The sequence below is a fragment of the Labeo rohita genome, unplaced genomic scaffold (assembly GCF_022985175.1).
Source record: "Labeo rohita strain BAU-BD-2019 unplaced genomic scaffold, IGBB_LRoh.1.0 scaffold_232, whole genome shotgun sequence".
NCBI lineage: Eukaryota > Metazoa > Chordata > Actinopteri > Cypriniformes > Cyprinidae > Labeo > Labeo rohita.
Window position 1 is genome coordinate 56,270 of NW_026128572.1, and position 25,469 is coordinate 81,738.

Sequence of the window (25,469 nt, forward strand, 5' to 3'; positions counted from 1 at the left end):
GTTTCTTTGTAAATTCTGAAGTGTCAATTAACTAATGACTTGATTTGATTTTGTAGCATTAATCTTTCATTATTGTGTCTTTCATTATTGTTGCCACAGTGCTTTTATAGCTCTTTTAATTAATCTTCAAGTTTGCTTAATGGCATGCTAAATCCCATTACTGGATTGTCTAAGGTCTTCTTGGCTAAGGTTTCTGCTTCTCGTCCCCTTCCACCCCTACATGAGATGCTAGACATACAAAGTACATTTTTGATCCCTGCTTTTGTAATCTATATATTGATTGAATAATTTCTAAAAATATGTTAGATGATGCTTGATGTAGATTTACCATCTGTTTCCTGTCAGATTAGCACATTATGAGGATTCATGTTCTTTACCCACTGATTTGCCAACATTATTGCTGTCATCTTAGCTGTGTAAACAGATAAATGATTTGTTGTCCTTTCCCTTATTGTATATTTGAATTTAGGAATGACCACCGCTGAAGCCATTTGACTCAAAAGCTGGATGTTTTGAGACATATCAGGTTCGTGAATCATTGAATTATTCACAATCCACGCTTTGAAGTCCCAATCTGAAATGATGGTTCACAAATCTGTTGATTTAGATTGGGAGTTTGGAGCACGTATCACAATTTTTATACTGATTTCTTGTTTTATTAAACAGTAGGCCTACAAAACATGAAACTATTAAGACAGTACCCCAGTTTTAAAAACAAAACATAGAAAAAGAATGCAAAACATAAATGCCTTTACCATGGTTAAACTTTGGTTAGTGTAGCAAGATTAATTTGTGGTTACCATGTTTTGTTTTGTTTTTTCATCTTAAGAAAGGGATGGGCACCTTCAGTCTTGGAGGGTCATTGTCCTGTACAGCTCAGCTCCAACCCTCATCAAACACACTTGCCTGTAACTTTTTAGTGATTAACTTGTTTAATTGGAATGATATCTGGTTTTGTGTTTGTGTGAGAAAGAGAGTCACACTGAGGCTTCAAAAATGGATAAAACTGATTCTCAAAAATGAGACACAACACAAAACCACAGACATAAATGAAGTGGCTACACTTAAAAACATTCACAGTGCAAAATTATGAGACACACAGAAGGGCGTCGCTGGAAAAATGTGGAACCTCAACAGTAATGACTGTAGTAATCTGTACCTTCCTTGGCATACATTGTAAAACAACAACAACAACAAAAGAACACAATTTGAGTCAACTTAAAATTAATTTGTTTCCCTGCAAACTTAAAATTTTAAGTTCAACTCAGTTAAGAATCAACTCAAATATGTTTAGTCAACATGAAACCTTAGATATTTAAGTTGACTAAACAAACAATTTGGTTTGTTATACTTAAAACCTGGGCTTGTTACTCAGCTGCTTTAAAATTTTAAGTTGAATGAACTCAAATATCTAAGTTGTCAGTACAACTTAACATTTCAAGTTGACTAAACTTTTTTTGAGTTGAGTTGACTGAACTGAAACACTCACACATACAGAGATATGATTTGATGTAAAATGATTTTATTAAGTTCAAATGAATTGATTAAAAGCACTCAGGAGGGGAGACCTGGGGAAAGAAAAGAGCAAAGTCTCATAAACAATGAACAGGTACAGCACATGTAACGTCTCACACCTCATATGCTCCTCATCCACAGATTCTCTTCATCTCACACCTGAACACATCACAAACCAGCAGAAGAGATCAGTTTTAAATTCCAGTTGCGCTGATGGGGAATGTTGTAACCCTGCGTTACAGTCTGCCCCACTATTATTAAACTATGCTATTCTATGACATTAGCGATGTAATTCACACTATTTACTTTTATGAGTTTTAATGAGAAACCACAAGAAACAGACAAGATAGAAAGTTATGCAATGGAGTGATAAGTCCTTTTAATAAAATCTGTATGGTGCCCTGGTGGCCTGTATACAGTAACAAGTACAAACGTCATGGGGGATTTATCATTAACACTTGTTTCTCTGGATAATGTTATGTTGTTATGTTATGAAGCACCATTACTTCAAACGAGTTATAGTTGAAGGCCCGTTTTCAGAGAAACACTGTAAATAGTGCTAGAAATTGTAGAAACACCTCCCCCTTTACCTTTTAGACGTGGCTCATGTTTATAACAGTAATCATGAGGGGTAGACTCATTTAAGACAATGTAATCATCTGTTTTAAGCCAGGTTTTTGTCAAACATAGCACATCTAGGTTATGATCAGTGATCATATCATTTACAAAAAGCGCTTTTGTAGAGAGGGACCTGATATTCAATAAGCCAAGCTTTATCACTTGTTTTTCCGTATTATGTACATTTTTTATTTGTTGAACGTTGATTAGATTGTTACTCTTAAATTGGTTTGGATGTCTTTTGTATTGTCTAGCTCGGAGAACAGACACAGTCTCTATAGCATGATATCTAGGTGAAAGGGTCTCTATGTGCTGAGAATTAACTGATTTTGGTGACGTGAGGAGGCTAGCAGATGGTCGGATTAGCCAGTCTGTCTGCTTCCTGACCTGGGGCCCCAGTTAGTCAAGTGCAAACTCTAAGACTATATGCCATATTACTATAGAGAAGAGCAGCACCACCCCTGGAGGGATGAAGACCATCTCTTTTCAACAGGTCAGGTCTGCCCCAAAAACTTGTCCAATTGTCTATGAAACCTATGTTATTCTGCGGGCACCACTTAGACATCCAGCCATTTAGTGACGACAGTCTGCTATGTATCTCGTCACCACGATACGCAGGGAGGGGGCCAGAGCAAATTACAGTGTCTGACATCGTACTTGCAAGTTCACACACCTCTTAAACATTATTTTTAGTGATCTCCGACTGGCGAAGTCAAACATCATTTGTGCCGACGTGAATAACGATCTTACTGAATTTACGTTTAGCATTAGCCAGCACTTTTAAATTTGCCAAGATGTCAGGTGCTCTGGCTCCCGGTAAACACTGGACTATGGTGGCTGGTGTCTCTATTTTCACGTTCTGTACAATAGAATCGCCAATAACTAGAGCACTTTGATCAGGTTTCTCAGTGGTAACTGAGTGGGGAGAACCTGTTTGATGTTCTGATCGGAAGGGAAGAGTGGTGTTTTGACCCGCGACTATGCCGTCTCACAGTCACCCAGTTGCCCTGCTGCAAAGGCGAAGTTACCGGAACCGAACAATGTACGGGACTCCATGAGCTAATCGCATCCAAAGCCGTATCTAATGCCCTCACATTCTTACTATCCTCGATTAAAGTTTGGATGTGTGTCTCTAGTTCTGAAATCTTCTCTGTCAGCCTAACTATTTCCCTGCATTTATCACATGTAAATCCCTCACAGCCGACAGAGATCGATAAGCTATACATGTAGCAAGTGGTGCAAACAACAATAGCAGGAGAAGAAGGCATTACATGATTGTAGAATGATTCCAACTCACCACTGTTGTTTGATGAACTTGTGAAGAGAAGGGCAGGTGGAGAAAACAGAGCGAGAGAAAAAAGGAAAACGTTAGTAGACACATATAGAAATGAGACAGGAAAACATTCTCTAGGGGTGAGGTTTGTTTTTGGTGCTTTCAAATATCAACCTCATTTGGCAAAATTGTCTTTTTAACACATTTAAGAGATTAGTTATAGCACTTTTGTACCAACCATTCTTTTCCGTTTTTGTTAAACTAGCAAAAATGGATTTGGCCCATTCTAAATGCACCTTCAGTCCATGTGCATAGATCGTAAAATGGGGCCCTGTGAGCCTACACTGCAAAAAACTATTTGTTGAGTCAACTTAAAAAAATTTGTTAACCAACTCAAACTCAAAGTTGACTGAACTTAAAATTTTAAGGCAAAAATGGAGGCAAGATTTTTTTTAAGGCTAAAATTTTAAGTTCAGTCAACTCAAAAGAAAGTTTATTCAACTTGAAATGTTAAGTTGTACCAAGTAACAACTTACATATTTCAGTTGATTTAACTTAAAATTTTAAGGCGGCTGGGTTACTTACCCAGCTTTTAAGTTTAACAAACACAAATATCTAAGTTATCATTAGTACAACCTAACATTTCAAGTTGACTAAACTTATTTGAGTTGACTAAACCTAAAATTTTAAGGCAGCAGGGTAACAAAATATTTTAAGCTGACCCAATTTTTTTTTTTTTTTTTTTTTTTTTTTTTTTTTTTTTTTTTTTTTTTTTTACAGTGTATTGATCTTTTTGATTGTGGAAAGGATATTTTCACTGGCCTCAAAAGATTACTTTATTTTAAGCAGATTTTATCTTGGCCAAAAAAATATTTACATTTTTATGTTAAATATAGTGTCATCTAGCTAGTTAACACTGCTTTGGTGACTCTAATAAAAGATCTAGCCTAACTTTGCAGCAGCTGCAGCAGTTTATTATGTTGTAAATCACCTAATATTATTATACTGAGAACACACACACACACACACACACACACACACAGTTCAATCAACAAGGGAAAAGGTGATTTTTTTTTTTTTTTTTAACAGATCACAAGAAAACATTGTACTGTAGTCAAAGCACTGATACATCCAGATGATTTAGAAAACAAAATGTAGGTGCCTTACATTAGCCCATAGTTGTGACTTGGATACAAAGTGCTGCCTTGGTGAACTACTTCGAAACAATCAAATAGGTGAATAAGATGCAAGTTAATGTATGTGTATATAATAACAATCAAAAAATATTAACAGACTGAAGAAAGTTGTGGGTTAAATTTTCAAATCCTGTAACACTTGAACAGGCGTGGAAAATGGATGGTTTGACAGTTGTTGTCAGATACATTACAAGATTAACATCAGATACATTAAATGTATTTTCAGATATATCCTCTAGTCATTCAAAAATTTGCTAATTGCTTTCGTAGCAGAAGTCAATCGATTCAGGCGAGCACTTAGGTCGCTGCGCCTTCTGCTGACATCAGAGTCCTCAGACAAAAGCTCACGCACATCTGACCTTTCCAATAATTTCATTATGTCAATAGACAGGAGTCGAGCAGTCTCCTGCAACATGTAAAAGGTGATCATCAAGGGCAGTTGGTCAGCCAATCTCTGCACCACAATCTGAAAGAAAACAATTAGAGACTTTACGTCCTTACACCACAAGCACAGTGCAATTTGTCTTACTGAAAACTAAGATCTACCTCATAATATGCCTCCAGCATTTGACTGTACTTGCATTGTTTGTCAAAGACAGGTAATTCCTTTTCTGAAAAAGTTTGGTTTGTTATCTCACTCAAGACTTTCAGGAAAATGGGATCTTGAGTGAAGATCCTGTTTTCCATTTTAAACTGCTCTGAGATCCTGTGCTCTGCCTTCTCTTGTTGATTAAGCTGGATTTCATTGATTTTGTCCTATAGAACCATATAAAGAAATACAAAGGAAAGAAAACTTGATCAAACTGGACTAAAAATCAACCATCTTTTTAATATTTGAGGAGCAATTGAAGGGCATTATTTACCTTAGTGATGTTTTGAAGGACATTATAGTTCTGAAAACACTCACTCACCACGGCAGTGAATTGCTTAGTGATTATATCTTCAGAAGAAATACATAAATCAAAATGACAAACAGCCACAATTCAGATATGCTAAAACTAGTCATTCGGTTCTTGATCTAATCTATTGGTTTTATAATGGGGGCTCTCCACAATGACCAGAAAGTCTTTAAACACAAATATGTGTGATGGTACCTTTTATGGCATTGAGTAAATCAATGGCTGGAATCTTAAGTTTGGCCACATGGTCCTGGAGAATCTTCTCAAAAATGATGTAGTTGCTGAAGCCAGGCAGTTCCCTCCCTCTGTAATTCTCACTCAACTCTTTTGAATTGTTAACTTTTGGAAACAAATATGGATTTTTGGTGAAATGAACTGACCTTTTCATTTTCATTAAAAGTCTGTTTCTGCAATGTGAAAATATACTCACAGGATGGCTTTGTACTGTTAAGATAATCATTCCACTTCCTGAATTCAGCACGAATTTGTAAAAACAAAGTTTTCCCAGTCATCGGCTCTCCTGATAATAGGGACTTGATTTTTTCATTGAATCCGTTTAAGGTCTGTGAGAAAAAAAAAAAAAGTTTCATGAGCCTGTTATAATATCATTATACAGGACTTGTTTGAAAAGTAAAAGAGGTATTATACGAACAGAACAGAAAGCATTCACACAATGAATCAGAATGAGCCATGCTTGTAATATATATATTAAAGACTTGATGTTTTGAGGTCCTACTTCGATGAGGAATTCCTTGGCTCCCTTAAGGTCTTCTGGTGGTCCAGCCTCACAGCCTTTAAGTGCCTTCTTCACGTTCCACAACTGGTTTCTTATCTGATCCTGGAGCTGTGGCAGTGAACTCTGACAAAGATAAGCAAGATACAGTTTAATTATAGTATCTCAGTTCACCCTGCCAGAAAGTGCAGTTCACTAAATTTATGACATTTAGCAACTTACTTTGATATGATCAACAAGTTCCTGAGTCAATTTGATGGCAAGACATTTAATAGTCACTTTATCCTCTTCCAAGAGGCATCTGTAGAAAAAGAAAAGGTGTTTTTTGCTATGTGGCTTATTTTAGTTTATGTACTGAACATCACACACACGCACACACATGTTGTGTTTTTCATGTTTTATGGGGACATTCCATAGGCGTAATGGTTTTTATACTGTACACCTAAACCCACCTGTCACAGGAGACTGTACACACTTGTACTTTCTGAAAAAACTCATTCTGCATGATTTATTAGCCTGTTTCCTCATGGCGACCTAAAAAATCTACTGGTATGACTATCCTTGTGGGGACATTTGGTCCCCATAATGTGATAAAAAACTGGTACACATACACATGCGCACACACACACACTAATAATAATAATAATAACAATAATAATAATTAAAAAAAACTAGGGCTTTCAAACGATTAATTGCGATTAATCGCATACAGAATAAAAGTTTAAGTTTGCCTAAAATATGTGTGTGTACTGTGTGTAATTATTATGTATATATAAATACAAACACATTCATGTATATATTGAAGAAATATTTACAAGTGTTTGTATTTATTACAATCTTTATAGAATTTATATTATATATAAATAAAAATATTTGTATATAATAACATATTTCTATTAAATATATACATTAAATTGTGTGTAAATATATAAGCATAATAATTACACACAGTACACACACATTTATTAGGCAAACTCAAACTTTTATTTTGTATGCAATTAATCGCGATTAATCGTTTGACAGCCCTAAAAAAACATGTGTTTAACAAATATAATAATTATGAATTAAAAAATAATTCACAATATCATTAGGTTTTGGAGGACTTTTGTCATATGGCATTTACAGTCTGAACTAACCCTTCCTAAAAATGATAGAATTTGATTAATTAAATAAAAAAATAAATAAATTAAAAATTATATAATTTGATCTTTATACACAGTCAAGGGTCTGCAGGGGTCCTTATGTAATATAATTTTCTTAATTTTTTTTTTTTCCTTGCATGTTGTGTATGTCATGGATTTGATTTTGATTTTGGACAAATGTAAATAAATATATAAATAAATAAAACATTATGCCTTAATGTTACTTAAGGTCTACTTAAGGTTTTTCATTAATATAATTATTTGCATTTTTCTTCATTATATGATCAGGACAGCTGTAGCACAATTTATGAGGCAAAAAATAAATAAATAAAAATATAAATAAATAAATACTTGCAAACTAAATATATTAATTAATTATCTTCTTATTAAACTGTAACCTGAAATGGTTATGGCTTTGGAAGAACTCTCTCTCCATTTGTGCTGCCATCTCTAGAGGAATTTCTTCATTGATCTGCTGTTGTCCTCTACACTTCACCATGATGTAACCTTTGCTGAGAGGAATCACTTTGTTGTGGACAATTGCCAGAATGCTCCTCTCTGTTCCCTTGTCTATGAGGTCTGGCTTGGTCAAAATGGCTGCGAGAAGGAAAAATAGATTTGTTTTATAAAAGTACAGTCGCTGACAAATGTGCTGTATTTAATTTGGTGAGATATTAATGTTGTGCAATCATCAGCTTCATTACCCAAAGTTCTTTTGCCCTCAGGATCTACTTCCCGTGCCATTTTCAAGGCTTCAGTTGTTGCAATGTCAGTGTTACAAGGGACCACTACTAGATTTATAGTCTCAAGTTTTTTAATATATTTCATGATCAGACGTTTTATCTACAAGACATAAACATAGCGTAAAACTGTATTTATACTAGTTTGATAATATTTGTGGTGTGCAAGATCAGATTATATGACCCACCTGTTTTCCAATATCCTCTGGTTGTCCTTCTACTGGGACTCGAGCAATTCCAGGCAGATCAATCAGTGTGAGGTCACACACATCTGGTGACATGATCTCCAAAGTGATGAGCTCATCACATATTCCTACTCCTTTTCCTGCCAGCTCATTCTGGGCTGTGAAACGTAAACTCCATAATTAACTGTTAACTGCTAATTAACTAACATTCACTGGAAAACAAAGACAAATCCATTTTCTAAAACAAAATAACTATATACACTGTTACTTCAATTTGAGATTTTGATCTTTTTATTAGATTCCAGTAACACTGGAAAGAAAAGAGATTTTCAGCAGTTTTACTAACCTGCTGCAACATGTTCTTCAACTAATGAAGGATCTGCAAATTCAATTTTCTTCTCATTGTGAGTTGACTGTGCAACCTTTCCACTCACCAGTTTGCTAGGTTTAATAGGACCTGCCACAAAACATGGGTTCAATCCAGTTGTAAAAGCAATCATTTCAATCCTGCTACAAGAAACCATTCCATTTCAGAAAACAAAACACTGCAAGCAGCTCTACTAACCTGCAAAAAGATTCACAGATTCATCTGTTTTCTTACTGTAAGTTAAAACAGCCTTCCAGTTGATTGCTGGTACCTTCTTCAGCCTCAGCTCTAATGGACATCTGGTCACAATTCCTACAGCAAACACAGTTGAATTAGCAATCAACAGAAAACAGATCATCTATCTATCTATCTATCTATCTATCTATCTATCTATCTATCTATCTATCTATCTGTCTATCTATCTATCTATCTATCTATCTATCTATCTATCTATCTATGGCTAGCAACCAGAATCATGCTAGTAACCTGCTAATCATGCTAGAAACATGCTAACAATTTGCTAATCGTGTTAAAAACATGCTAACAACTTGCTAATCATGCTAGAAACAGGCTAGCAACTTGTTAATCATGCTAGAAACATGCTAGCAACATGCTAATCATGCTAACAACATGCTAGTAACATGCCAATTATGTTAGTTACATGCCAACAACATGATATCTATCTATCTATCCATCTATCTATCTATCTGAGACTGTATTGACTGTTTGGTAGCAACATGCTAATCATGCTAACAACATGTTACCAACATGCTAAAAATTTGCTAATAATGGTAGAAACATGCTAGCAACATGCTAATCATGCTAGAAACATGATAGCACCTTGCTAATTATGTTATAAACATGCTAGCAACACATTAACCATGCTATAAACATACTAGCAACTTGTTAATCATGCTAGAAACATGCTAGCAACTTGCTTATCATGCTAGTAACATGCTAACAACTTGCTAATCATGCTAGAAACATGTTAGCAACTTGCTAATAATACTAGAAACATGCTAGCAACATGCTAACAAGTTGGTAATCATGCTAGAAACATGCTAGCAACTTGCTAATAATACTAGAAACATGCTAGCAACATGCTAACAAGTTGGTAATCATGTTAGAAACATGCTAGCAACTTGCCAATCATGCTAGTAACATGCTAACAAGTTGGTAATCATGTTAGAAACATGTTAACAACTTGCTAATCATGCTAGAAACAGGCTAGCAACTTGGTAATCATGTTAAACTATGCTAGTAACTTGCTAATCATTATAACAACATGCTAGTTACATGTTAATTATGATAGTAACATGCTAACAACATGCTATCTATCTATCTATCTATCTATCTATCTATGGCTAGCTAACCAGAATCATGCTAGTAACCTGCTAATCATGCTAGAAACATGCTAACAATTTGCTAATCATGTTAAAAACATGCTAACAACTTGCTAATCATGCTAGAAACAGGCTAGCAACTTGCTAATAATACTAGAAACATGCTAGCAACATGCTAACAAGTTGGTAATCATGTTAGAAACATGCTAGCAACTTGCTAATCATGCTAGTAACATGCTAACAAGTTGGTAATCATGTTAGAAACAGGCTAGCAACTTGGTAATCATGTTAAACTATGCTAGTAACTTGCTAATCATTATAACAACATGCTAGTTACATGTTAATTATGATAGTAACATGCTAACAACATGCTATCTATCTATCTTTTTTTTTAACCTTTCAAACTTTTTTAACTTTCTGGTCCATATTCTTCAAGCCAACTTTTTATTATTATTATTATTATTATTATGAGTATTGTTGTTGATATAGAAACCATAAAACCTTAATGAGGAGCATGGCTTTTGCCTGAATTATAATCTTACCAATTTTGCAGTTAATTCTGGATTCAAGAACTGCAGTAGATTTTCATAAAGGAAACTGCAGAGAATAATTTAGTTTTAATAATTCTAATAAAAATCTAATAGTCCTAATAAAACTTAATTCAAGTCAAATATTAATTCAATAATTAAGAACCTGTAATACAGAGGTTCCTTAGTTAACGTTAGTTAACATGAACTAAAAATGAATAATACTTCTACAGCATTTATTAATGTTAGTTAAAGATGCAGTCCATAACTTTGTTGTGTTTAAAATTTATGTAATAAGTGAGTGCCTCATGAATCCATTTTTAAAACTGTGTTTTTGGCTTATCCTGAATCACTATGGTACACCTCTTATAAGTGTTTATATTCTGACTATTTTAGTCTGGCACCACTGCAGAGTAGCCTAGTACCAGCGTGATTCGTCATAGACATCAACAGAGACAAGTAGCGCCGGCTACAATTTTCTTCCGCAAGACACATGCAGTTCTGTTAATTAACTGCTAGAGTGTCAGAAGTTATGGACTGCAGCTTTAATGATAATTTCAGCATTTACTAATGCAGTGGTTCTTAACTGCAGTCCTCAGGGCCCACTGCTCTGCAGATTTTGTATGTTTCCCTCATTTAACGCACCTGATTCAGATCACCAGCTCGTTAGGAGACAGATCCATGAATTGAACTTAGTGTGTCAGATTCAGAAACATACAAAATGTGCATAGCAGTGGGCTCCGAGGACTAGAGTTGAGAATCACTGCACTAATGCATTATTAAAATGCCATGTTAATTTTATTTTTGTTATTATTTTTTTTACATTACTTGATGCACTAACATTAATAAACAATGAATGACTTTTTACGTACTTTTTCAGACTGTAAATGTTATATGGTAAACTTATTTTTATAATTGAACTTTAACAAAGATTTATAAATAGTGTAATAAATGCATTGTTCATTGTTTGTTTATGATAGTTAATACCTTATCTAATGACACAATGTAAAGTGTTACTGGAATATTAATATTGTGAATGTATTTGCAGTATATTCACAGCTATCTATTATTATTTGTTTCTGTCCTTTATTTAAATGCCCTAACACCAGCTGTTCTGTTGTTGCTGTTTCTGGAAACCTGTTTGATTTTACTTCCTATCTGGCATTAATGCATTTATGCTTTAATTCTTTTGTAGTCTAGAATATTTAGCATGCATACCCATTGCATCTTTGTGTATTGGAGTTTTTTAAAAATGCTAATTATTCCTGTGGTAGAAAAACTTGTCCCAGGGCCCTACATGCTTTTAGTCTGGGCTTTGTCAACTGATCTCAGACAAAACAATAGAGCTATATTAGAGAGGAGTGCATAAAGTGGTCACTGAGTGTGTATGAATGTCCAATAGCAAAAAAGAGATAAATTAGTCCTTACCACTCCCTCTTGGTAACGCAACTCCAGACAGCGCTTCCAACACAGAACTTTTTCCAGAACTCTGGTCTCCGATCACTACGATAGTTGGTAACGGCAAGTCCTTATGAATGCCAACTGACCGCAGAGTGTCAATCAGATCAATGTATGGACGAATGCTTTCTTCTAAATGACTGTGAACCTCTCCACTCATTTTCTGACTGTAAAGATAGATGACATATGTAAAAAAAAAAAAAAATCACATATTGTACTATTTCTTTCAGTGTTTGACCTTTCACATATAGTTTCTCTTTTATTTTTTATTGTATTTTAAATTTAATATTTGACTGTGTGAGAAGTTGTAATGCTCAGCAATTAACCTATTTCATGTGGATCATTCACTGAGCAATGAAAGATAACCTTTTTCATTAATCATCATATTAGATTGATTTTAAAACTACATTGTAAAACAACTGAGAAATTTTATATACTCGTCCTGGGTTTTTCTTCCAGTTGCCACCAAACTTTTTCAACATGATCTCAAGATGTTGAAGATGCAAAATTGCCGAGGAATTTTTGATATCTTGAATGGTGTGTCAAAACATAGTAGATGTAAAACTGTGAAGGGATTAGGGATATCTTAAATACTGTTGCTATGGCAATGGCAAATTTTAACATTTGTTTCTAGTGTTTTTGAGGCAGGTAACATGCTTAGAATTTCATGAAAATTGACACACACATCAGTATTAATGATAGTTAGACAATGGCAAAACTCATAAACGGACATGTAGCAGGTGCGCTATAGCGCTACCTTTTGACAAAAGTAGTTTTAGCTATAGACACCAACTCGGTACATACATTGTTCTAATCAAGAAGGACAACTTTTTAATTTACAGTCATTAGCTACGACCAAGTTGCCTATTTTGGTTTGAATGTGGATTTTTTTTTTTTTTTTTTTTTTTTAATCATGCTGTTAATTAATGCATACTTGTAAAAAACATTCAATTCACACCAAACTTCTTCAACATGATGCCAAGATATTGAAGATGCTAAATTGCATAGCAATTTATAATAATAGTAAAAAAAGATAACAGTAATTTTCTTATATCTTTGAAGTGCATTACCCTAACTCTTCACAACTTTTTACATATGGAGAACAAGTTATTCTTAGTTTCATAAATCTAACATGCTCAGGGGCTGCCAAAAATTGAAAACTCAGAGTGGTATAGTATGATACATTTTTTATCCCCAATTCTGCTGTTCAGCTTATTCTTAGTGAATCAGAATGAAAAATAAATTCATAGAATCAGTTGATATGTACTGTACAGTCAGTATACTTTTACATAATTATTGATGAAATGCTTATAGAGCATTAAAATAATAAAAAAAAAAAGGATAAATCAGTTTTATATATCTTACCCTCTCTCACTGATTGGATAAGAAATCATTTAAAGGGGTCATCAGATGCCCATTTTCCACAAGTTGATAAGATTTTTTAGGGTCTTAATGAAAAGTCTCTAATATACTTTAATTAAAAATTCTCAATGGTTTTGTAAAACAACAGCCTTTTTACCTTGTCAAAATCAGCTCTGCAAAAATCATCTCATTCTAAGGGGTTGTTCCTTTAAATGCAAATGAGCTCTGCTGGCCCCGCCCCTCTCTTCTCTCTGTGGAAAGACGATCTTGTTTACATTAGCTGCATTTAGCCGCTAAACTTCCTAACTACCACGTTATAAGGAAAGGTGATCGCAAAGATTCTTAAAAAAAAATGCTTAAACTCACTTCTGCTGTAAGTGAAGCTGGATCACAAATGATTCGCGTGAACACAGACGGATATATGTAGATCAGGAGGTTCATTCCCTTCACAAACAAACGTAATCCACTGCATCTTCAGTGGCTCAGATGTCGGGAGTAAATGACGACCACTATGTTCATTATTACATCCAGCAACACAACACCTCAATCACTCAATCAGAGATATTCTTGTCTAACTTATATCCCTGCTCCAGCATCAAAACAAAGAGGTCGGACTGTTACAGCTGATCTGAGGTAAGACGCTCATGTCAATCAACTATTGTGGGAGTGTCCTCTGTCATGTGACGCCACAACGACAGGCATCTGAGAACGACTCGATTTGAAAAAAAGAGGATATTATTTTTACTGATTAATTAAAAACCACTGCATGGATTTTTATCATTATAGGGTAGATTTGTACATACACTGACAACACACAGTAATGTTCAAACAGCATGAAAAAGTTATCTTAGCTTCTGATCACCCCTTTAAATCATATTGGGATGCTTGCTAAAATTGTTGGATGTGGCACAGCCCTACCTACAAAACCAGCCGTCTGCCATTAGCATCCATTGAATCAGCATCACCCAAAGTCACTCACTTTGTGTCACAGTTATGTTTAGTTTGCCTTTGTTTTCATGGACTTTGAGTTGTGTTTTTCCCTGTTTCTGTTCACCTGCCTTAAGCCTTCTACACACTGCACAATTTTAGCAATCCTATAAGATCATTACTGATCACACTGTGAACCATTGATAACTTGAGAAGACATGCATGCAGACTGTACGATGACACCATGTTACTATAGAAGAATAAAATGTCATCAGTGTTGTAGTTTTTATGTGTGCTAAAAAATAGTGGAAGTGTCGAAAGAGGACGGAATAATAGAAAAGAAAATGATCGTAAGCTATCTTTGGTCACAAGACCATGACAACAGAAGTCTTTGAACTTCTCTCACTGTAAGACATAGGACCACGGATTAGGAGCCAAAATCACAAAAACCGTTTCACGATGGCAATCTTTTGTCTGGGACAGCCAAAAATCATGCAGTGTGTTTCGGGATTTAGATTGTTCTTTGATCTAGTTTCTTCTCCACTTGATTGCCTTATTCAGTTCACCTGTTTGTCCCTCATTTGTTACCCTACTTAAGTTCCCCTCTCTGTTTTGGCGTTTGTTGGCTATTGTATTTGGTTACTTTTTGTGTGTGGATGTTTCCTTCATTCATCCTTGTGAATATTTTAAAAGAATTAAGATTACCTTTTTCGTCGCGCGTTCTCTGTCTTCATTCCAGCACTTAAGTGTGACAGAATAGGCAACCTTAAAAAGTGAAAGCATGTTAACAGAGTTATTTACCTCGTTATGTTTGTGGATTTGTTTTGGATTTTTCCTTCATTTCTTGTGGATTATTAAAATAATTAAGATGACCTTCTTTGTTGTGCATTTATTCCAGCATGTAAGTGTTACATTTCTATTCTAACCCTTGTGCAACCTTTCAGACATTTTTGTCCTTTGTAGTCTTGTTTTTTGTGATCATTTTGCTTGTGTTATGGCCAGCTGCATACATTTTGGCTCAGGTGTGTATTTTTATTGGAATTTTACTATTTCACATCTATTTACTTTAATAAATCTATTTTGCACTAGGTACAAAAAAGTGTAACACCCAGCACAATTTGGACAAAAATGTCCCCATTGAAACCCATTAAAACTGCTATTTTTAATCACCATGCCATTCAACTGCAAAATTATGCAATTTTTGTTAATAGACTTTCATACTGTTGGCAAGGCTTATTTTTTTTATTTTTTTATTTTTTACCAGATGGTCCAATTTTTTCAGGTTTGGCCAATAGAGCAAATACTCACTTTATTCCTGTTTTGTGCTTCTGCATATTATAGAGCCAATTGGATAAATAATGCAGCTATAATTGTGTGGGTGTGTTGGTATGGATGTCAGAGTGTGGTTTGTATGTGTGTCATAAAAAAAATGTGTGTGTTCTTGTAATATTTGAAAGAGAAAAACTCAACTGCAAATCACAAATCCAACCACTGTGTGCATCAGCGGAGTTTTGCTGCCATCTTCTGGGGAAAATTTGACACTGCGCCCAAACAAAATCTTACTGAAAGCTCATTTTTTGAGATATCAACCTCAAATTTGGAACACACCTTGTTTAGATTTATGGATTTGTTTAGATTTTAAGGTTTAGAGTTCAATGTGTTTCATAAAATATATATTCTATATAAAATATAAAATATGCTTCATATAAAAGCATTTTCATAAACTTAAACCTCTATAACTTTTTTCAGTACTTTTTTCAGTACATCATCAGTAATCTCCCATGGGTCTTCTTTAAAATGAGACCAAACTTAAGTCTGTGCTACCACACTTCAAATTTTTATGACTTTTTTTTTTGACATGGACATTTTTGTCCACTATGACCTATAACTTTTTTTTATTGGTGCACAAGGGTTAATTACTACTATTACCGTTATATTATTATATGTTTATATGCCAGTTGCTTGTATATTTCTTATAGCAAGAAGTAAACCAAGCTTCTAAAAGCATAAATATTTTAAAATTAACAAACAACTTAGTAATGCAATTTCATCTTAATAATAAGCTAAATTAAATAATAATAATAATAATAATAATGATACTAACCTTTCATGAAAACCTTTCTGAGAACTATCACTATCTTCATCATCACTTTGATCTGGGGATGAGAAACCTGAACTGGACATTTTGCCAAATGTGAGAAAGAAAAGAATAAAAAGTTCCAAGAATATGTTCTTGATAATGTCCTTGATAATGTCCTTGTGTTTGGATGTCTCTTATAAATTGTGTTCTTTAGGTTTCACCCAAACAGAGAGCTTGTGGTGATGCTGAAAAGAAATAGAAAACTGTACGTCAGTATGTCAGACTGATTTTATAGTGTATCACACCCTTTATTTAATCTAGTGCACATAAGAATGTGAATGCCAGTAAACACAGTAAACTGAATTAAAGCTGCAAGTTTGTTGAAAGGGCCCTCACACCTCAACCCACTGCCACCCGGTGGCTTTAGGAAAACTGCAAAAAGTGGGTAATGTGCTTTTAGAATGGTAAATATTGGAGAATTATGTCAAAGTCATGTATACGTGCCAAACTTCTTGCTACCAGCTGGTGGCGCTATGACTATAACTGAATATTGGCATGTAAATGTCTTCAGGCCAGGAGTTTTATCAAACATGTGAAGTTTGGTGCAGATTGAACATGGTATGTTTGAGTGTAACACTTTTCTGCTGCCAGCAGGTGGTGCTATGATTATAGCTGAATATTGACATGTAGAAGTTTTCAGGGCAGGACTTTAATTAAACCTGAAGTTTGTGTAAAACATGTTCCCAGCAGGTGGCAATATAACTATAACTAAGCATTGGTCTTCAGGCCCGACTCTTATCAAACAAGATATTTAAAGCAGATTGGACATTACATGTTGCAAAACATGATATTTCTTGTTGCCAGCAGGTGATGTTATAACTATAACTGCATATTTTCATTTAGGTGTCTTCAGGCCTTGACTCTTACCAAACATGTGAAGTCTGAAGTAGATTGGACATGTTTTTGCATGTTTAAGTCAATGTAAAAAAAACATTTCCTGTGCCAGCAGCACTATGAAAATAACTGAATATTAGTCATTAAAATGTGCCAAGATTCTTATGAAAGGTGTGAAGTTTGTAGCAAATCGGATATTAAATGCCTGAGTTACAACAACCTTGCAACGCCCTTTAAAGGAGAAGTCTACTTCCAGAACAACAATTTACATATAATGTACTCACCCCCTCATCATCCAAGATGTTCATGTCTTTCTTTCTTTATTCGTAAAGAAATTTTGAGGAAAACATTTCAGCATTTTTCTCCATATAATGGACTGATATGATGCCCCAATTTTGAGCTTCCAAAATGTAGGTTAAATGCAGCTTCAAATGATCACAAATGCAGTTGTAAGTGATCCCAGCCGAGGAAGAAGGGATGTTTGAAGTTGGGAGAGAAAACACAATCAGTTTTTCGACATACCTTAACTGTCTTGAGTCAGAATACACAGAGTTCAGGCAGAGTAAGACAAGACGAGTGTTTGAGATTAAAAAGTATATCAATTGTAATATTTTTATGAAAATAACCGATTGATAAGACCCTTCTCCTTCGGCTGGAATCACTTACAACGGCATTTGGGATCGTTTGAAGCCGCATTTAAACTACATTTTGGAAGTTCAAAATCGGGGCACCATATCAGTCCATTATATTGAGAAAAATCCTGAAATGTTTTCCCCAAAAAACATAATTTCTTTACGACTGAACAAAGAAAGACAAACATCTCGGATGACAAGGGGGTGACTACATTATCTGTGAATCTTTGTTCTGGAAGTGGACTTCTCCTTTAACAAAATCTCAAGAACTTCTCAATTAAAATCACAAAGGACTTTAGATTTGACTGACCAATGTAACAAATGTAATATTGATGACATTAAATCCCTTAAAGGAGTTTGTTACAGCATAAAACATTTAACTTCCTGTTGGCGCTATGACTATAACTGAATATGGGCATGTAGGTCAGGAGTCTTCGCAAACATGTGAAGTTTGGGGTAGATCAGATATTGTATGGCTGAGTTATAACAACTTCCTTTTTCATGGCAAAACATTGAAATTTGATAGGCCACCATGGACACACCCTCCACCGAAAACTCAAGATCTTCACAATTTGACGTCAACAAAGGGCTTTAGATTAGGCCAACCACATTGGTGTTGATCTGATTAAATCTCTAGGAGGTGTTTGTAGAAATAACTCACTTCCTGTTTGGATTTTTGCTGCAAGATATTTTTTTAAGTATCGGTGTGTTACATGTGTGTACTGTTTTTTATTAATGCATGTAAAACGTAGTGGGAGAGGTACTTAATTGAAAGTGAATATGTGGTGCTATCAAGCCACTTTGCCACACCCACTTCTGAAACTTATATCAGATGTAAATGTTCACCACTGCTGTTGCGTGTTCAAAGTTTTCATGAGTTTTCAAGCATGTTTAGGCCCTTAAAAATGTAATTCATTTTGGATAAAGAAGAACCGTACACCTTATATAACATATACTCATAACTGTTATAATAACAATGTGATAAGTTTATCACAAGTAGCTTTTTCAAAAGCTGTAGTAACATAACTAACAACAAACTGGTTTACATTTTTTTCACTGTAAATTAACCCTGTTACTCAATTTTACTGAGGGGGCCTGAGTCAATATGCTGTTCAGGGAGCCTAGAAACCACAGCGGCACACCTGTTCTTTGCTTCAACATATTTTCATTATGAAATAAAACTTTTTAGCTTATATTTATTTATTTGTTTTATTACAGACACACCATAGGTAACACAGCACTGAAAAAATAAATTAAACTAACAGTTTTTTTATTTATTTATTTTTTCATATTGCATTAAATTTTAATTGTTATCACATCCTGAACTTTAGACCACCAAAGGAATAGGTACAGATTTCAGGGACAAGAAAAAAGCATATGAAGTAAAGCAAAGAGACACAAGGGTGAAATTTGTCCTGCAAAGCCAAAGGTAAAGGATTCAGGTCTGTTAGGTAAATTAGCATATACTCAGAAATAGTAGCATAGAAAATAGTTTTTTTTTTTTTTTTTTTCTTTGTGCATTTTCAAGATTTCCTTTTATTTCTGTGTAGAATTAATACATTTCAAGGAATGGTTCACCCAAAATATTGCTGAAAATGTACTCACCCTCAGACCACCCAAGATACAGATGAGTGTGTTTCATTCATCAGAAATGAAAGTGCCAGCAAAGGTTCTACCAGGAAGAATAATGACATTCATGCATAACTGTTAGCTTTGGCCAATCACAGCTTTACACTTGGAGTATATAAATACTAACTCTCTTTTACAATTGCATGTTGCGTTTATGTTGCTGATGTTCCGCTCTATTCTCCCCACCACTATCAGTATATAAACTGAGAAATCCATTGACCAGAATATAAGCCTACCCTGTATGTGTGTTTCAAGAATCTCAGGTCTTGAGACTGTAATCTAAATCACTCTTTTCCTCTTCATACTGCTTATTAAAGGGGTGATCAGATGCTAAGTTCACTTTTTCATGCTGTTTGAACATTAATGTGTGTTGTCAGTGTATGTACAAATCTACACTATAATGATAAAAATACATGCAGTGGTTTTTAATTAATCTGTAAAAATAAGACCCCCTTTTTCAAATCGAGTCATTCTCTGATGTCTGTCGTTGTGGCGTCACATGACAGAGGCCACTCCCACAATAGTTGATTGACATGAGCGTCTGACCTCAGATCAGCTGTAACAGTCCGACCTCTTTGTTTTGATGCTGGAGCAGGGATGTAAGTTAGACAAGAATATCTCTGATTGAGTGATTGAGGTGTTGTGTTGCTGGATGTAATAATGAACATAGTGGCCGTCATTTACTCCCGACATCTGAGCCGCTGAAGATGCAGTGGATTACGTTTGTTTGTGAAGGGAATGAACCTCCTGATCTACATATATCCGTCTATGTTCACACAAATCATTCATGATCCAGATTCACTTACAGCAGAAGTGAGTATAAGGGTTTTATATGAATCTTTGCGATCGCCTTTCCTAATAATGTGGTAGTTAGGAAGTTTAGCGGCTAAACACAGCTACATGCGGCTAATGTAAACAAGATCGTCCTTCCACAGAGAGAAGAGAGGGGCGGGGCCAGCAGAGCTCATTTGCATTTAAAGGAACAACCCCTTAGAATGAGATGATTTTTGCTGAGCTCATTTTGACAAGGTAAAAAGGGTGTTGTTTTACAAAACCATTGAGAATTTATATATTAGAGACTTTTTATTAAGACCCTAAAGAATCATATCAACTTGTGGAAAATGGGCATTTGATGACCCCTTTAAGATGTAGTAGTAGTAATAATAATAATAATAATAATAATAATTATTATTATTATTATTATTATGTTTTATTTATATTGCACCTTTCAAAAAGCCAAGGATGTTTTACATAATGTTGATAGAAACATGAACACAATACAAATACAAATATACAGTCACATGATCATCTAATGTACTAAATAAGTAATGAAAGCAAGCATGGAACTGAAAAATGAGGCAGACGGTCAATTACCATCTCCTTACTTTAGCCCGATTCACAACGGTAAGCTTATAATAATGTTTTCTAATTTGAGTGGTACGGGTAGGTTTTCATGGGAAAATCGAGCATTGCTCTGTGTCATTACGTCATCTCTATAAACATAAAAAAGGCGTCCTGGCTAGTAGGCTACATTGCTATATCACATATAATGATGCTGCAGGTGCTGGATCATTCATAGCCTTTTCTCCAGCGGCTGGAATAATTAAACTTATCATTTAGATGGTGGATTGTAATCCATAAATGTTTATGATTTTATGAAATATAAGTGACTGAAATTAGATTATTCCAGTTTTAAATGTGCATCTAATTACAGATAGCCTACATGGAATTACAGAAGTTTTGCAATTTAAAGAGAACCAGTTGTAAGGAAGAATTATTTGCTTTTTGGGCTAAAAGTATTTTTTTATATGAAATTTAAATTGTATGACAATTAGAGATTAGACCTTACAGAAATTGAAATCTACAAGTAATTACACACTACATACATATAGGCATGCAATGCTGTAAACATTCACAATTTGAGAACAAAGTATAACAGTAATAATAATTTGCAACGGTTTGTGATATGAGCTAAGCGATCGTTAGATTGAATCACCACTGTAGCGTTTTTCCTCAGTTGGTCAGAACAAAAGGTTTAGAGTTGTTACTTACTCTTTCAGATAGTGTGAACATCTGTCCCACTTTGCATAGTACCACACAGCATTTTCACCCGTTGTCCCGCACAACGCATATTGAGAAAACGTCCCGCATTTTCATCTGTCTGTTGGTTTTTAATTATCATATTAAGAAAATGTGCATGCATTCTTTTGCCTTTTTAAGAAAGCTTTTTATTTAATCTTTTTGTGGCATAGTTTCCCTGCAAAAGAATTGCGGACCTCATAAAGCGATCTAGAACCACCAATGGAAATGGTCAAGCGCACATGGAAAAACTAAATATTCTACATTTATTTTAGCCAATTTAAAAAAAAATCAATTCAGCTTTCAGACACAACTTTCTTCTTATTTTAATAGTTCCTTTGAGGCGGTTTCTATGTTATTTTAATGACAAATGTCTAGAGCGCATTATTGTAATGTGGGGGTGCATCAAAATGTGCAAAGCACAAATCTCTTCTCTTGAAGGTGGGTTGTCTTCACTCTCATACAAAATGGACTCGCTTTCTCTCGCTTACATGTGCACGCTCATAAATCAGCGCATATGACAATGGATGTAAATCAGTATTTACATAGCATAACAGTACAAAATGTATCTGTCTCACATGTGTTACACATTGTCTTGCAAAATCACATCTATGTCCCGCAAACAGATCTACTGCCAGGTGGTCACCCTACTTTGAGATGACAATATCCGGTGAAAATTCTTATTTGGGTCATATATTCCAAGACGTAGGCTACAATCTGGGATTCCTAAGAACAGAATACACACATACCTTAGATGCATCCGTGCTGAAGTTTTGCCGGTGCACAACACATGCATGGAAGATAATTCCGCAAATAACTGCAATTGCAGGCTTTCAAACAGAGATGGTGACAAAGAGGCAAGACTTACAGACTGCAGCTTTAAACAGTTTCAGCATCTTTGAAATTTAGTGATGGTTGTAAACGGACAATATTTTGAAGATGGAAAAAAAAATATGACTTAACAAGCTGGTTGATATGGGGTTCAGAGCATAGAGTGTAGAATCAAATAGTACACCAAGATAAATATAATGAGGAAGCATAAGCTATAACTCCGTCAATATTAATAGAACAGTCAAGATGAGAGGAGACTCTCATCTTGAGGAGGAAATGTCTCTTTTTACCATATTCAATTTTTGAAAATCCATACTTTAAAATCATGTAGGCAAAATGCTAAAGAAGAGGGAGGAAAAACAGAGTTTGGCTATGCAGTAAAATAGATTTGCATATCATCAGCATAACTTTGGAAACTAAGACCATGGCACTGGATTATCTGAGCCAGAGGAAGCATGTAGTGTAAAAACCTAAAACTTACATTAATTCTAACTGAATAAATGCTCTTCCTTTTGTTGACACAGGATGTGGCACATACCTCAGCTTACAGGATGCTTGTGTGCAAAGTGCAGCTGCACGAAATGCTTGTCATAAAAGAGAAATAATAGCAAAGATAAAAACATTGACTGTTTTTAATATATTATATCAACATAATATTATACAGAATTTGGGTGTTATTATTTTGAGTAAACATTTTGTCCTTGTAAGCACTGCATGCCTGAAATCAACAGAAAACAACATATTACTCATTATAAATCTATGAATATAATTTCATTAGCTCAGAAAATACAAGTATCAAATTTATATTTCTAACCTTATGAAAGCTGCATAACACATATTATGGGTATTTAACCCTTTAACTGTCACTCCCATTTTTTAACACAGACATAAAAATGCACTATCCAGACTTAAATTATTATAATTCATGAATGAAAACATTTTGTAATATGATTTTGAAGTACATTTTCTGTGGTAATGCAATGTCTGATTTTAAAATGCCTTTCAAAGGATGAATTTTGATGATTTTAAGTTTTGAACTAATATAAAATTTCTTATGATATCTAAAGCGTGAAAGGGAAAAAGGCAACGAAGAAAGTCTTTTGTGACATGTGTCAGAACTCATGTTATAATGTAGATTTTTTAAGTTGCACTCTTGACATATATTAATCTATTACTTTTACTACATAACTTGTAACACAAAAATATGGTAAAATATCTATTTAGGAGTCTTAGACCTTTCCAACGATGTATAGTTTGTCATGATTAGATTAAGATTTATTTGTAATATGGTGAGGTAAACTTGGGCGTCCCTCAGGGTGGACGGTGACAGTTAAAGGGTTAAAGGGGTTGTCGGATGCAAAGTTCACTTTTTCATGTTGTTTGAACATTAACGTGTGTTGGCAGTGTATAAATCTACCCTATAATTATAAAAATCTATGCAGTGGTTTTTAGTTCATCTGTAAAAATAATATCCCCTTTTTCAAAAAGCCATGAGAATGTTGGTGTGGCGTCACACACACAGAGGCCACTCCCACAATAGTTGATTGACATGAGCGTCTTACCTCAGACTAGCCTTAAATCAGCTGTAACAGTCTAGTATCCTCCACTGTTTGGATGCTGGAGCAGGGATGTTAAACAAGAATATCTCCGATTGAGTGATTGAGGTGTTGTGCTGCTCGATGTAATAATGAACATAGTGCTCGTCATTTACTCCCGACATCTGAGCCGCTGAAGATGCAGTGGATTACGTTTGTTTGTGAAGGGAATGAACCTCCCGATCTACATATATCCATTTATTTTCCCACAAATCATTTGTAATCCAGCTTCACCTACAGCAGAAGTGAGTATACAAGGTTTTTTTTATGAATCTTTGTGATCGCCTTTCCTAATAATGTGAATCATTATATTACCTGAATCATTACTAGTGGGTTATCATGATCTTTACTTCAGAATTAATTATACATTTTGCACCATTCACATTAATTATGAACCTGTATATAGTAGTTCTTAGTAGTTCTTTGGGAACTATGAAAAAAATAGCAGTTACTGATTAGCTAATAGTGAACTACCGCTTTCAGCTGAGCACTATTATTTACTGATTCATTAATCAGAATGTCTTGTTAGTCAATAGTAGTTACTAGAATGTTAATAGTGCATTAGTCATTTGTTCCTGTGTGGTTATTCAAAAAAAAGTATTCTAAAGTGTGACCCAAAACTATTTGAGTATTAGTGGTATTTCTGATGTTTTTCAGTCTGGTTTTACCTTCTGAAGGTTTTTAATAATATTTTAGTTACTACTGGTGTGGGCAATATTATGGCTTTAGTGCTTTTAGACATTAATTCAGCATTTGATTTTGTTGACCACAGTATCCTGTTGTCTAGGTTGGAGCACTGCATTGGCATTAGGAACACTGTACTTCACTGGTTTTGATCCCTTTTTGTCTAACAAAATTGTTAAACAGTATTGTCAAGTACTCCTCTTCTTTAGCACACTCTACATTTGTCTACCACGGATCAACCTCAGCACCGATATTGTTCTCATTTTTTATTTTACCCATGGGATCTATATTTAGGAGATTTGGTGTTTTGTATCTTTGCTAGGCTGACGATACTCTGCTCTACATACCACTTAAATGTGATGATAATGTTTTTTTTTTTGATCAAATGGCAAAACTTACATGAGCACAATTAATTTGGGCTCTCTTAACCCATATCAAGTCCCTAAAAAAATTGGGTTTTTTACTTGACTGTGAACTAAAGCTAGATAAACAAATAAATGCCACTGTGAGCTCTGGCTTTTACTATCGTAGATTCCCAACGATTAAACCCTTCCTGAGCAGGAAGAGTTTCGAGACTGTATACATGCTTTCATCTCTTTGCATCTTGATCATTGTAACTTGCTTTCCTTTTTTTTTTTTTTTTTTTTTAATCGACTTCAGTTGATTCAAAATGTGGCAAATGGGTTCATATTACACCTATCTTTTGCTTGCTGCATTGATAACTGTTGCAGTACCGTATTGAGTTTAAAATTTTGCTTTC

The 25,469-nt window shown here is 34.7% G+C and overlaps 1 protein-coding gene across 3 annotated transcripts; it reads right to left on the reverse strand.

Annotated features, from left to right (window-relative positions):
• Nucleotides 1-4,490: 4,490 nt before the first annotated feature.
• Nucleotides 4,491-22,466, reverse strand: LOC127159597 (interferon-induced GTP-binding protein Mx3). 3 transcript variants are annotated; one of them, XM_051102383.1, is made up of 16 exons: nt 19,497-19,542; nt 16,390-16,610; nt 14,991-15,050; nt 11,967-12,163; nt 8,867-8,980; nt 8,648-8,758; nt 8,305-8,459; nt 8,081-8,219; nt 7,775-7,973; nt 6,457-6,535; nt 6,238-6,360; nt 5,932-6,064; nt 5,697-5,840; nt 5,466-5,542; nt 5,149-5,358; nt 4,491-5,068 (listed from the first exon to the last, which is right to left on the reverse strand). In XM_051102383.1, exons 2-16 carry the CDS (start codon nt 16,467-16,469, stop codon nt 4,838-4,840), a joined length of 2,052 nt encoding a protein of 683 aa, XP_050958340.1. In that variant the 5' UTR covers nt 16,470-16,610; nt 19,497-19,542; the 3' UTR covers nt 4,491-4,837. The 3 variants fall into 3 exon arrangements, with proteins under 3 accessions (XP_050958340.1, XP_050958341.1, XP_050958342.1); XM_051102384.1 differs by lacking the exons at nt 14,991-15,050; nt 16,390-16,610; nt 19,497-19,542 and adding an exon at nt 22,349-22,466; XM_051102385.1 differs by lacking the exons at nt 14,991-15,050; nt 16,390-16,610 and having other exon boundaries at nt 19,497-19,531.
• Nucleotides 22,467-25,469: the final 3,003 nt, after the last annotated feature.